Raw genomic sequence first — 15130 nt, 5'->3', positions numbered from 1 at the left:
CTGGTACTGGGTGAAGGCCAACCCTTTGGGTTGGGCTTCTTTTACTTGGACCCTGAGCCTTTATTATTGGGCCAGGGTATGAACAAATAATAATAATAATAATAATAATAATGGAATAAAATAGAAAAGATAAGACAAAAGAACATTTTAAGTAGGCCCATTTTAGTAATTACATGTTTAAAAATAATTTTGATTATTACTATTTAAACATTATTAATTTGTCAAACTATGTCAATATTAATTTTTCTCATAATAGATCTTATTATTCAGTATCTTATAAAAAAGAAAAATGGCCAAACCAAAAAAATAAATAAATAATCAAAACAAAATAAGAATGAAAAGTGATAAAAAAAAAATGATTAATATTTCAATAGAATGATTGTGCGGTAATAATAAAAATTAGTTAATGAAAAATACAACTAATAAGTAGTAATTAACATAAAATGTTAGATAAAGAGACTTGAGCTACAAATTTGCACTGAATGGTTTATATGTCTTAAGATCAAGCAAGACACCAACTATGGACCCAACAAGAGCAGCAAGTGTTACCATGAGACAAAACATACTTAAACTTTGCAAAAGAATCCAACTCCCACTCCATTTTGGGATCTTCTTCTGCTTGATATGCATTTCCACCGGAAAATAAACTGTTAAGGGCCAAAACCCTAATGCCCCAATCACTCCCAATATATCATTAAAGAACGGAATTAACATTGCTATAAGAGTGCTTACCACAACATACAATGATCTCCAAACTAGTCTAAATATGTTTAGATTGTATGAGGATAAAAATGGGATTTGAACTTTGTGTTCTTTTCCGAGTATTTCCCATTTTTTTGTTGCCCGTTCTTCAATAAATGCAAAGAGGGGTTGGGAATAAACTTGGTATGCTCCCGCAAGTTAAATGAGGAGTGTTAAATTTGCAATGTCAACGAGCCAAAATGGTTTATCAAATGCTGTGAGTAAGTTTCCTGGTGCTGAGTTTCCAAATGCACCATAACCTATACACCCACAAAGAACGTAGAATGTTGTGGTCGTTGCAATACTCAAATTTATAGCCCTCTTCATTGTTCTTACTTTCAATGGAGATTTTATAGTATCCTGTTCAGTCAATGTATTATTATCCAAAATGTTTGGTAAGCAAAAAAAAATCAACAAAAAAACAGACAATTAATGAATGCTAAATAAAGCAAGTTCTGGCTGTTTTTTTTGTCTCCCTATTATTATATGAAAAAGTCGACGGGGCCAGCAATTTTTGTGTTTTCTGGCCAGCACTTAACCATCAAAATAAAAGTGAGTGATCCTCCATCATTAGATGTAATCTCATACCATTAAAAACACTATTGATGGCCAATTGATGGTTACAAAACACCAAAATTGCTGCCTCCTAGCATTCCTCTTATTATATACTAATTAATTTACATGTAAAAAAAAAAGGTAGTCTTTTCTATTATTTTTTAAAATTAAATTTTTTGACCAAGTTAGTATATTGAATAACAATTATATTAGACATATAAAAAATAGTTATTCATATAAAATATATATTGAAATACAAAATATATTTTAAAATAAATTAAATAATACATGTATTTATACACAAATGGATTAAGTTTATCCAAAATGAAAAAAATAATAAAATAATAAAATAGGACTCGCATATAATGAGAGTTATAAATTAAATAGTAATTAACTCTTCATTTTATTATTTTACTAATTTTTTATTTTAGATGACACCAAAACTATTTTTTTTTGTATAAATAGCATTTTTTTGCATAACTAATATATTTAGAATACAGTTGTGTTTAAATACATACAGTTTTTTGGTTGGTTACTATATTGGTTCCTTATATTTTTTTCTTGTGTTTAAATACATTTTTTTCCAATGTATTAATGGAGTGGCATTTATTTTAAAACTAATGATTAATATATAGAAAAAAAGGGTATACCTGAATTTCAATGAGAATATCAGAAAAGGAATATGCAAAGGCTATGTTGCCAAGAGCTTGAAATATTGCCCACACTTTTTTGGCGTGTGTTTCTGCTTCAGCTCCTGCTATGGTACCCTTGAAACCACGGTTTTCTGTTTTAAGATCCAAACAAACAAAATATTAGGCAACAATTATCAAATGTTTTCAGATCATAAATTACTTTTTATCTTCTATTATTATCATAACCAGTGATGCATTCAAAAATTTTATACAAAAAGGAGGCAAAGTAAATATAAAATAAATTAAAATATAACATAATAAAAAATTAATAAAATATAATTTATAGTATATAAGTCAAAATTAATAATTATATTATATAGAAATTAACATTTAACTATATATTTTAGGATTTTAGTAATTTTAAATTTATTTTGTGATATTTTATATAACTAAAATTATCAATTTATCATCTAAAATAAAATTTAAAGTATTCTCTTTTTTAACATATATAATTATATAATCTGCTAAAAGTTCGTCTTTCATCTTATTTCAAAGTCTGTTTTAATAATTCTTATTGTTAAAAAACTCTGTTCAATTGTTACGGTTGTCATTAAAAAAATCAAAACAAAAATTTTTTTTATCGTTGTTGTTTTTCTACGTTAATCCAAACTTATTTTTTTCTAATAATTTTTCAATTATTTATATATTTATACGCTTTTATTTTTTTAATCTTATTTATTAACTGCTACTAATATATTATAATACACATTATTATTTATACATATTAAATTTTTAATATATAAATTTTTTTTAGTGTCTACTATACTATACTATAAAAATTATTTTTAAATTAAGAAAAGTATCCATATATGTATCATTGCTTAATTCATTTTAGAATTGGTTAAAATAAATTTAAAGATTATTAAAGAACTTGAATCTAAGCAAGTTGAAATATCTTGTCAGTTGTGGCCAAATCATTTAAAGGGAGGGACCCTACTCCTCTAAGTGAGGATTCAAGTTGAACAAATCATGTCAAATTAAAACCTTTCTGGTACACACAACAAGCCTTAAAAGGAGAAATCTAGAAGGCTCATCATTGAACTTTAGAGCACACAAACAAATCTGTCACCACATTATGACAAATATATATGTATGAAATTTCTCAATCAATATCAATATATTTGATATATGGTATGGACAAGTGCAACAAACACCATGTCCACATGAACTTGACCAAACTAAACACTAACTTGGTGAAAATATGGTGTTTAATTGTAAAAAGACAATCACACATTATTGGACTCATGCAGACCAAATAATTAGAACACTCTTTTGTTTGAGTTGCTGTTTTTTATTTTTAGTATTTTGTGAAAAAAAAAAAGGTTAAAAACACTAAATATATGTTTAGCATGCCACCAAAAGTGCAGGATACAATCACAAAATGATAGGTGATAAGGAGGATAAGCGATAAGGAGGTGTATATCACTTGCTTATCAAGAGAATAGCAATTTTTACATGACATTTCTATATTGTAATTATTTTTTGGCTACCTAGCATTACCCTAATTACATTGAGTTTTGAATATGACTATGTAAAATAATTGTTTTGAAACTATAATTCACAATTAAAGGGTAATGGAGACATGAAAAAGTTGCAAAGCATCTGAGGAATTAAATAACTGTTTAATCTGTTTCTGTAAATTAAAAAATTGAGAAACGTTAAATAATAAAAATTATTAAATTGTATTATAGTAGAATCATTCCTTATTAAATTACCTTTAATATTATTTAATTATTCAAATAAATAATTAATGTGCAAATAATTATGAAAAAAGATAAATTTTATAACCGAAAGAATTATACACTAAAACGACCGTTTTCACCGTTTTAATATTATATACTAAATTACCTTTAATATTGAATATACAAATGGTGGGAAAAAAATTTTCATGGTCCTATTTTTGGCATTGCGCGCAGCTCAATGTCTGAATAAGAATCTTGAAATTTGAACACTGCATTCATTCTGATACACTCAACCTTAGAAGGGCAGTGTGAGACAGACACATGGAAAAAGCATGTCTGGCTGCTTCATCACTAATAAAACAGTGTGATGATGAATATCATACAGAAAAATATAACACTGTTCACTTTTGGCACTTTCTTCTTTTGTAAATTGTTATCCCTATTTGAATGGATGATGCATGAACTCCAACTCTTCAAGTGGTTCCAAATGGGTTTTATATTTGTGATTCATTTTTTTTTATACAAAATTATAATTGACAATCACTACCATTAATAATCCTCTAATATAAGTTTGTGAAGCTCATGTACTTTTAGTAGGTCACACAAACTTGTATTAGATGCTTGTTGGTCAAATTGTTTATAAAAGTGTAGTTATATAGTGTTTAAGCCTAACATCTATGAAGAACTTAAATAACTATCTATTTTAAATTCTATATAAATATATAAAATTTACTTTATATAATATAAGTTTTATAATTCATATTCCATATATTTTTTTTAATAAAAAGTTATAGACTCAACCTATAATAATATATTATCTACGGATAGACACCAATAGCAACAATGACATTGAATTATAGTAGTATATGTTTTATTTCATTTTTTAGTAATGATGAAGGAAAATGTAAAATGTAAAATGTAAAAGGCTAATAATGTAATCTTAAAATAATATACCAAATCTGTTCTTAAAAACTTGTAGTCTATCAATTTAGTTTTTAACAAATTTAAATTACTAAATCAGTTTTTAATCTTTTATTTTCGTCAAACTTTTATAAAAAAAATTAGACAAATTAATTTCTATTCTTATTAATTAATACAAACAGAATAATTTTTAAAAAATTTTAAATTCTCATATCAATCTTTTTATATAGACAAATAATTCAAAACTCTAATCCTAACCCATCATTCACAACAAACACCCAATCTCACCTCTTTCCCTATACCATCAGCACCATCAGCCACACCAATCCCAATCCCTATCTCAGACCTTGAAATTGTTCTCCCTCTAGCAGAGGAACCCCTGCCTGCACCACAAAATATTCATCCCATGGTCACAAGAAGTAAGAATGGAGTGTTTAAGCCTAGGGTCTTCAGTGCTCAACTTGAACCGAGATCAGTAAGAGATGCCTTAATAAATCCAGCCTGGAAGGCTGCCATGGATGCAGAATACAATGCTCTACTCCAAAACCATACTTGGAAGCTAGTTCCCTTACCAAAAGGAAGAGAAGCAGTAGGCAGCAGGTGGGTATTTCGTGTTAAGTATAACTCCGATTGCAGCCTCCAAAAATACAAAGCCAAGTTGGTGGCACAGGACTTTTCACAAAGGCCAGGCTTCGATTTCACTGAGACATACAGCCCTGTTGTCAAACCCACCTCGATTCGAATTGTGCTTACCTTGGCCTTAAGTAGAAGTTGGACAATCATACAGCTGGACTTGAACAATGCATTCCTCCATGGTGATTTAACTGAAGATGTATACATGAGGCAACCAAGAGGCTATGAACAAGGAGATGGTCAGTTAGTATGCAAACTCATGAAGGCACTCTATGGCCTGAAGCAGGCACCAAGGGCCTGGTACCACAAGTTCTCTACTACCCTGCAACACCTTGGATTTAGAGCTATAAAATTTGATGTATCTGCAACACATGGTTATAGATGGAACATTGATTTTTCCATTAGAAGTTTAGAACCAAGGAATGCTTTCAAGTTTTTTAGGTGCTTATAAATGTATTTACCAATCACTTGCTTAAATGTTCGTATATTGGTAAGGAAAATTGAACTCAAATTATATTATAGAATTTGTTTTCAGACTTTTTCAATACTTATAAAAATTAAATTTATTATTGTTTTCAACTACTTAATTATTTCATTAATTTAAAAAAATACTAAAACAGATTAATAGTAACAAAAGTGAAATTCAGGATGAGATAGAGATGGTGAAAAAATTGAAGCACATAAAGCCAAACTAGATTGGATGGCTCCTTGGAATCTAAGTATCTAACCTAACCTAACCTAAGTCTGAAGTTTGAAGTGGGTGAAGTGTGTAGTTATTATTATTATTGCTGAAAGTAAAAGAGTTGGACAGTTGAAAGCAGAAGGGTTTCGAGATACACATTACACAGTGCACTTTATTATTACTGTTGAAACCGGAATCACAAAGACTTCACTTTTTAGTGGATCATGAAACTTCTTCTCTCTCTCTCTCTCACTCTTTCATTAGTGGACCCCTACCTCATTGTTGCACTTGTCCATACCATATATCAAATAGGAAAGTTTTCAGAGGTACCAAACTACTTTATTGGAAATCTGCTATTCCATTATTTGTAAGCGTCCAAATTTATATTAAAATATTGTAATGGACATGATTGATTGCCAGAAATTTGCAATATACTCCATAAAAAGGGAGTGCAAGAAAAACCTTCAACCTGTGATACCCTTATCCAAAAGCACCATGTTGTTAATTACGGAATTACCCTTGTGTTTTCCTAAACGCATCAAGCCATTGTGGATAGTGGGAAGTCGGTTGCCTAATTGCTGGGGAGCCAATTGAAAAATATTGGGTTAAGGAATTTTTTTTTAATGGTTTGATGGACCTTGGATATGCAAACAAAATACTGTGTAGATTATTGTAATTTGTAACAGTGATGAGTGTATTGCAATAAAATATTAATATTTTGTTAGATTTATTTTAAATATTCAAATTTTAGTCTAACTTAATATAAAAACAACAAGTGTTTTGTGGTGACAATTTAAAAACAACAATTTATATTAGGTCAATTCAATATATATAATTTTGTGAATTTTATATAATAAATTTATAAAATCTTATTTGTAAAGATTATATTTAATAATTATATAATATTTATATACAAATTATTTTAAATTAAAAATAACATTATATATTATAAAAAGATCAATTACAATATAAAAATATAATATTTTTTATTAATTTCACTTTAAAATGAGTACTTTATTTATAAATTATGTCTTTATGCCAAGTTAAATCTATACTAAGCATGACTCAAATCCAATTCAAAAAGTATATTGGACAATGAATTTATAAATAAATAATTATATAAACATTTAAGATATCAAAGCATTTGTACAAGAAATAATAAATATAAACACAAAAAAAAAAAAAATCTCGAGTCTCAACTAAAATATAACATTTTTATTATTTAAGCTTTTAAGTTATTAATTTGTATTATTTTTAATTATACACTATTCATAAATAGATAAAAATGATTATACTAATCCGTCATTATAGTATATTAACAAAAAATTTCATAAGTAAACAATACATACTAACACACACTTACATATTAACATATAATTAAATTAATATTACTAACTTTTTAAACTTTTGGGAGTCTATTGGCCACCTAAGGTCCCCAGTTTCCGGATTTTTTAGTACGGAAGCCTATTAAAACGAGTGTGCAGTGCTTTTTATTTTGTCACATCTAAATTAAAATATTTTTTTTTATTTTATTAGAGGTTGAATAAAAGATGAACTAAAACGTAATAAATTTAATTAATGTTTTGATATAAAATTTTATAGTCATCGATCTTTTTACGTATAATTTAAAATAAGAAATAAATTATAATTGATAGATAAATAATATATATAAGTTATAATTTATTTATATATAAAATTATTGATTATGTTTATATTATTATTTAAATCAATTTGTGAGTTTAAGCTCAAATCGTGAATTTTTGATGACCTGAATTTGAATTTTGAGTCAGTTTAGCTTAATTTACTCTTATCTCTAACCTCAAATAAAATGTATAAAAATTTTATAAATGATTATAAGTGATTGATTCGATAAGAATCATTGTATATATTTATTTTTCTACATAAATATACTAAATAATGAGAATCTACTACTATAGTTTAGTAGCTATGTCATTCCTTATTAAATCTTGGTGAGTGGTTAGATCTTAAAATTTCTATTTTCTTATTAAATGGTGATGATTGGCTTAGCGTAATTTGTGTTATTAAATTTTGGTACTATTTTAGATTTTTATGATAAATTTAGTACCCAACCACTTATTAATAAATGTGTATTGAATTTTGAAAATTGTTAGACTGATAGAAGGTAATTGAGAAAGTCTAGGAAGTTAGTATTTTTATTTAAATTTAGTCCTTACTTAACTAATAAAAGAAAAGTGAGTAATCCTCCACTATTAGATGTAATCTTATACCATTAAAAATACTAATGATGACTAATTAATAACTACAAATCACAAAATCTACTGACTTCCTAGCACTCCTCATTAAAATTTATTATTTTTTGTCATTATTTTTAGCCATCGACTCAGTTATTTTAGTTTAATAATCCAATAACATTTTATTCTACTAATTAATAATAAAAAATAATAAATTTTAATGATTTTTTGGTTTTTTTTTTTAATTTTATTTGGAGGATAGTTGTATTGTAGAAAAATTATGATTGGACACAAGTGAGAAAAATGGTGAAATTATGGCCAAATAATTTGCAATAAATTTTTTAGAATTTGCCCAGCACTACAAGTCCGAAATGCTATCCAATAACTTCAAGCCATTGGAACAATAATTTGGCTCAATTCGCCGCAGACTCAATTTAACGTATCATAAAAGCCGCTTATTAGATTAGGCTTTTTTGTCATTTTAGGTATCATTTTAGGGATTTTTTGGTAATTTCCGTATACAGTAAAAAACAAATGATTAACTTGAAAACGGACCGTACATGGAATAGCAGATTTCCACTAAAGTGGTGTGGTATATGTGAAAGCTTTCCTATCAAATATATTGATATTGATTGAGAAATTTCATACATATATATTTGTCATAATGTGGTGACAGATTTGTTTGTGTGCTCTAAAGTTCAATGATGAGCCTTCTAGATTTCTCCTTTTAAGGCTTGTTGTGTGTACCAGAAAGGTTTTAATTTGACATGATTTGTTCAACTTGAATCCTCACTTAGAGGAGTAGGGTCCCTCCCTTTAAATGATTTGGCCACAACTGACAAGATATTTCAACTTGCTTAGATTCAAGTTCTTTAATAATCTTTAAATTTATTTTAACCAATTCTAAAATGAATTAAGCAATGATACATATATGGATACTTTTCTTAATTTAAAAATAATTTTTATTTTTTGTTTTAAAAATTATTCATTTAGAAGAAGAAATTAACATATCATTGCTTAATTTGAGAATTACTAATTGGAATAGATATATAAATAAGTTGAGATAAATTTATTAGTAGTCCATATGTCAAATAAATACATTATTATTATTATTGGAAAACCTTTCATGTTTGGTATAAGCTAATAAAGGTACTCAGCTATTTATTATAATAATAATAATAATAAAGAAATGAAAGAAATGATATATATTTAGTTACGCACCCTTTGAAAAGCAGTAGTGAGTATAGACATTAAATAAACCTTTGTAATGTATGTTTGGTCATTTTCTTTGTTGTGTCACAGATTGAAAAGCAGAAAAGGATAGCACAGGCTCTTTCTCCCGTACTTCAGACAAAAGCTAAATTCAAGTGCTAGTGCCATTTTTTTTTTAAATTTTCATTTTGATTAATCACGAGGTAGTTAGTTAACTCTTTCTTCTCATCTTCTTTCTTCTTTCCTTTAATTTCTTAAAAAAATTAATTACAAATTTGATTTTTTTTTTTGCATTTTTTATTTTTATATTGGATTGACGATGGTGATATTTTTTTAAATTATAAACTGTTATGATGTTTATTTTAAATATGATAATAATAAACTACTGTAACATAATTATTGATTACAATAATGCCTAATAAAAACTGATATGATTTTATAATTAATATAATTAATAAGTAGATTTGATAAGAACGGTAATAAGTAGAATGATAAGAGAGTGAGATAAAAAATAAAACTGATATTAAATGATATAAATGAAGTGAATTATGAAAAATTTTGGCTAATTATGGCTGAAATATTTTGGTTACTAAACTTTTTCCTAACTAAATTGCCATTTTTTTTTCACACACGTTTTATTTAATTCTACAAAAAGTGTTTGTGGATGCATCACCAGTGCGCATCGTCCCCAACTCCTTCATCAGTTGTAATTTGTTTCCCGTGGGTCGCGTCCCTACCTCCTGGCGTCAAAGCCCTTCCAGCGTCTTCTCCCCCAACCCAGTCCAATAAGGCCTCCTCTATATGCGTTTGATTTTTTCCTGTTAAACTCATCAATCATCATAACTGCATGATATTGTGCATTCCGAATCTTCCTCGTGAGTAACAACCCATCCCACAAAATTCTCACTCCCCTTTATTACCGCAACATTACAAGCGCCATAGCTAGAAAATACTTCTGTAGTGGGGAGACAATCGACACAAAAAGATAACGTATAACACACAAACCCTTGATTACCACCAAACCCTGCACTATATCTCTTTTCTATTTAATTCCCTTTTACACTTATTAGTTCTAAGGTAGAATAGTTATATTTAAAGTCTCCTGAACATGCATAACACACTGTTAGCCACCATCAAGATGACTCACTCTATGATGACGACGGCCGCCCAAAACGAACAGGTAATAATAATACAAATCAAATTAAACTAATCCATGTATGTTATTATTATCATCTCTTCCTTTTCTTTTTTTTTTTTTATTTATAAGAAAATCATAGAAGAATAATCGAAGCTCTTATTGATTATACATGAAGAGATTTAATTTCAATGGTGTTTTATTATAAAAAGCTGTAAATAACGTTATTAACTTACATATTAATTATTCAAATGGATATAATTTTTTATGATATTTGATGTATATTATATTTGGTGCAGGAACCATGTGGATGACAAGCTCATATATAATAACAGCAGTAATTGGATCTGGAACTTTATCCTTAGCATGGTCCATAGCACAACTAGGATGGAGTGGTGGCCTTGTTGTTATGATTTTCGGTCTCGTCACCTTGTACACTTCACATTTTCTTGCCAATAGTTATCGTGCCGGAGACCCCATCACTGGCAAAAGGAACTACACGTACATGGATGCGGTTGAAAACATTCTAGGTAAGTATAAACAAAATTAAATTATATATGGATTTTACATTTACAAGCAGATCTTTTTCAATCTGATGATGCATTTTGAGGAGATATAAATGAATTTATGTGTTTTTTGTTAATTACAATTACATATTCACGTAATATTAAAAATGACACATGCAACTTGAAAATGTATATTTAATTTGGTATTTTCTTATGATAAATTTAATTGTATAAGTATAATTAAGGTGTTTATTTTAGTTGTACATTAATTAAAACAATGTCTATCTTGCTGTGACTACGTAGTTTATTTAATGATTAAAAAGCATAGTGGTCATATATATTTCATTATAAAGTGTTTTGAAAAATAGGAAACTATAAAGTGTTTTCAAAAATAGAAAACTAACTTATGATAGCAAATATAATACATTAAAAATTAAATATTTCCATAAATAATATTGGATATGTCATAATTATTTTACAGGAGGAAAAAATTCCATTTTTTGTGGGATAATACAGTATGCAAATCTTTACGGAGTTTCAATAGGATATACAATTGCGGCCGCCATTAGTATGATGTGAGTTCAGTTAACCCTTATGTTTATTTTTGAAATCTTTAAAACTTTGAAATTGATTTCATTTGGTCAATTTGTATGTATATATATACTAATATACTTTGAATGATAATTATTTTAAAAAAAGTCCATTTTAATGATTTAAAACGATGAGCCGTAAGTTGAAGTAATTTGGCACTTTTTCTTCTAATTAATTTTAAATTTTTATGGATAAAAATTGAAAGGTTGAGCTTTATTTTTTTCATAAAAAAAAACTAATTTCTCATAGTAGATTAATTTGCTAAGCTCAAATCAACTAGTCATATTTCACTAGATTTTAGATAATTAATTTAACAATCTCTACTAATTTTTAGCCAACAACAAGTCAATAAGAATTTGTAAATTGTACTCTATACTAATTAATTATCATTAATTAGTGATTATTTAAATTTTATTTTTTTAAAAAATACAAAATTAATGATTATTAATTGCAATTGTTTAAAATTAGCTAATTAAAAGATATTTTACCTATACTTTTTTTTTAACCTAATTTGTATTTGTTGTTGGTAAATAATGATATATATCTAATCCAGTATTCTCATTTAGTCACCAAAAAAAAATCCAGTATTCTCATTTATACTAATAGTAAATTAAACTCTTAGATAATACTAGTAAAATAAATAAATATAATCTAGTTAAAAGAAAATTCATGTATTGTCTTTTATTAAAATTATTTGAATCTTAGCATAATTATTCAGAAGTTATAAAAAAGACAGTTATGTTTGAAATTGATTACAATTTATTGGCTTTGATTGGCAGGACAATCACAAAGACAAATTGCATACATTCCTCTCATGCAAAAAAAACATGCCATGTTTCTGGTAACCGATATATAATATGGTTTGGGGTAATTCAACTTGGATTTTCTCAAATTCCGAATTTTCATAAAATGAGATGGCTCTCAATACTTTCGTCAATGATGTCCTTCACTTATTCCTTAATTGGTCTGGCTCTTGGAATTGCTCAAGTTTCAGGTTATATTTAACTTGTTTTTCTATTTGAATTTGCTTAATACAACTAACACTCTCTATTGTTGAATACAAATCATTATATGCATTAATGAATAAAGGTTTAATTTGGTGGTATTTTATATTCTAGTCACTAAAATTTCAAAAATTATTAATTTTATTTTTATTTTTGTAATATTCTATAAATTGTTTTAGTATCTGACTAGTTAACTATTATTGTTTTATTAACATGTTGAGTGATATATTTACATGTTATTTTATGCTATACATTAATAAAATAATATAAAATTGATCATAAAAACTAAAATTAGTACTTTAAAAATTTTGGGACTAAAAATAAAGCACAAGTGCAAACTCAAAAATCAAATTGAACATCTACATGATCAGCGGCTGATTTAAGAGGGGGGAGGGGCAGGGGGAGGGGGAGGGGGTTGTTAAGGTGGCTATAGTCCCTCTAAATTTATTTAAAAAAATTAGTACTATTAGTTTTTTATTATATATATATATATATATATATATATATATATATATATATATATATATATGTTATAGATTAAATATATTATAGTATAGTAGACACTAAAAAAAATTTATATATTAAAAATTTAATATGTATAAATAATAATGTGTATTATAATATATTAGTAGCAGTTAATAAATAAGATTAAAAAAATAAAAGCGTATAAATATATAAATAATTGAAAAATTATTAGAAAAAAATAAGTTTGGATTAACGTAGAAAAACAACAACGATAAAAAAAATTTTTGTTTTGATTTTTTTAATGACAACCGTAACAATTGAACAGAGTTTTTTAACAATAAGAATTATTAAAACAGACTTTGAAATAAGATGAAAGACGAATTTTTAGCAGATTATATAATTATATATGTTAAAAAAGAGAATACTTTAAATTTTATTTTAGATGATAAATTGATAATTTTAGTTATATAAAATATCACAAAATAAATTTAAAATTACTAAAATCCTAAAATATATAGTTAAATGTTAATTTCTATATAATATAATTATTAATTTTGACTTATATACTATAAATTATATTTTATTAATTTTTTATTATGTTATATTTTAATTTATTTTATATTTACTTTGCCTCCTTTTTGTATAAAATTTTTGAATGCATCACTGGTTATGATAATAATAGAAGATAAAAAGTAATTTATGATCTGAAAACATTTGATAATTGTTGCCTAATATTTTGTTTGTTTGGATCTTAAAACAGAAAACCGTGGTTTCAAGGGTACCATAGCAGGAGCTGAAGCAGAAACACACGCCAAAAAAGTGTGGGCAATATTTCAAGCTCTTGGCAACATAGCCTTTGCATATTCCTTTTCTGATATTCTCATTGAAATTCAGGTATACCCTTTTTTTCTATATACTAATCATTAGTTTTAAAATAAATGCGGCTCCATTAATACATTGGAAAAAAAATGTATTTAAACACAAGAAAAAATATAAGGAAGCAATATAGAAATCAACTAAATAAATGTATGTATTTAAATACAACTGTATTCTAAATATATTAGTTATACAAAAAAATTAGTTTTGGTGTAGAATTTAGATCATTTAAAATAAAGAGATTAGTAAAATACTAAAATAATAAAGTGAAGAGTTAATTACTATTTAATTTATAACTCTCATTATATGTGAGTCTTACTTTATTATTTTATCGTTTTTTTTATTTTGGATAAATTTAATCCGTTTCTATATAAATACATGTATTGTTTAATTTATTTTTAAAATATATTTTATATTTCAATATATATTTTATATGAATAACTAGTTTTTTTTATACATCTAATATGATTGTTATTCAATATACTAACTTGGTTAAAAGATTTAATTTTAAAAAATAATAAAAAAACTTTTTTTTCTCACATGTAAATTAATGAGTATATAATAATACACTGACTAAACAGGATACCATAAAATCTCCATTGGAAGTAAGAACCATGAAGAGGGCTACAAATTTAAGTATTGCAACCACCACAACATTCTATGTTCTTTGTGGGTGCATAGGATATGGTGCATTTGGAAATTCAACACCAGGAAACTTACTCACAGCGTTTGATAAACCATTCTGGCTTGTTGATATTGCAAATTTAGCATTAATTATTCAACTGGTGGGAGCATACCAAGTTTATTCTCAACCCCTCTTTGCATTTGTTGAAGAACGGACAACTAAAAAATGGGAAATAATTGGAAAAGAATACAAAGTTCAAATCCCATTTTTACCCTCATACAACCTAAATATATTTAGAATAATTTGGAGATCATTGTATGTTGTGGTAAGCACTCTTATAGCTATGTTGATTCCGTTCTTTAATGACATATTAGGAGTGATTGGGGCATTAGGGTTTTGGCCCTTATCAGTTTATTTTCCAGTGGAAATGTATATCAAACAGAAAAAGATCCCAAAATGGAGTGGGAGTTGGATTCTTTTGCAAAGTTTGAGTATGTTCTGTCTCCTGGTAACATTTGCTGCACTTGTTGGGTCTATAGTTGGTGTCTTATTGGACCTTAAGACATATAAACCATTCAGTGCAAGCTTGTAGCCCAA

At 26.7% G+C, this 15130-nt stretch overlaps 1 protein-coding gene and 1 pseudogene across 1 annotated transcript; one reads left to right on the top strand and one right to left on the bottom strand.

Moving 5' to 3' along the window:
* Window positions 1-445: 445 nt before the first annotated feature.
* LOC112770601 (amino acid permease 4-like) lies at window positions 446-1068 on the bottom strand (annotated as a pseudogene).
* A 3929-nt stretch (window positions 1069-4997) lies between these two features.
* LOC112770599 (amino acid permease 4) lies at window positions 4998-15125 on the top strand. The gene is made up of 7 exons (XM_072225137.1): window positions 4998-5665; window positions 10459-10511; window positions 10766-10996; window positions 11454-11547; window positions 12343-12557; window positions 13793-13926; window positions 14490-15125. The coding sequence occupies exons 1-7, from the start codon at window positions 4998-5000 to the stop codon at window positions 15123-15125; spliced, it is 2031 nt and encodes a 676-aa protein (XP_072081238.1).
* The last annotated feature ends 5 nt before the right edge of the window (window positions 15126-15130 follow it).

The sequence above is a fragment of the Arachis hypogaea genome, chromosome 18 (assembly GCF_003086295.3).
Source record: "Arachis hypogaea cultivar Tifrunner chromosome 18, arahy.Tifrunner.gnm2.J5K5, whole genome shotgun sequence".
NCBI classification, from domain to species: domain Eukaryota; kingdom Viridiplantae; phylum Streptophyta; class Magnoliopsida; order Fabales; family Fabaceae; genus Arachis; species Arachis hypogaea.
Note: the sequence above shows the minus strand (reverse complement) of the source record. Positions and strands in the feature narration are given on the sequence as shown.

Coding starts and splice junctions, on each gene's coding strand:
- LOC112770599 (XM_072225137.1), top strand. CDS start 4,998: ATGGTCACAAGAAGTAAGAATGGAGTGTTTAAGCCTAGGGTCTTCAGT. Junction 10,512..10,765: donor CGGCCGCCCAAAACGAACAG/GTAATAATAATA, acceptor TATTTGGTGCAG/GAACCATGTGGATGACAAGC. Junction 12,558..13,792: donor TGGAATTGCTCAAGTTTCAG/GTTATATTTAAC, acceptor ATCTTAAAACAG/AAAACCGTGGTTTCAAGGGT.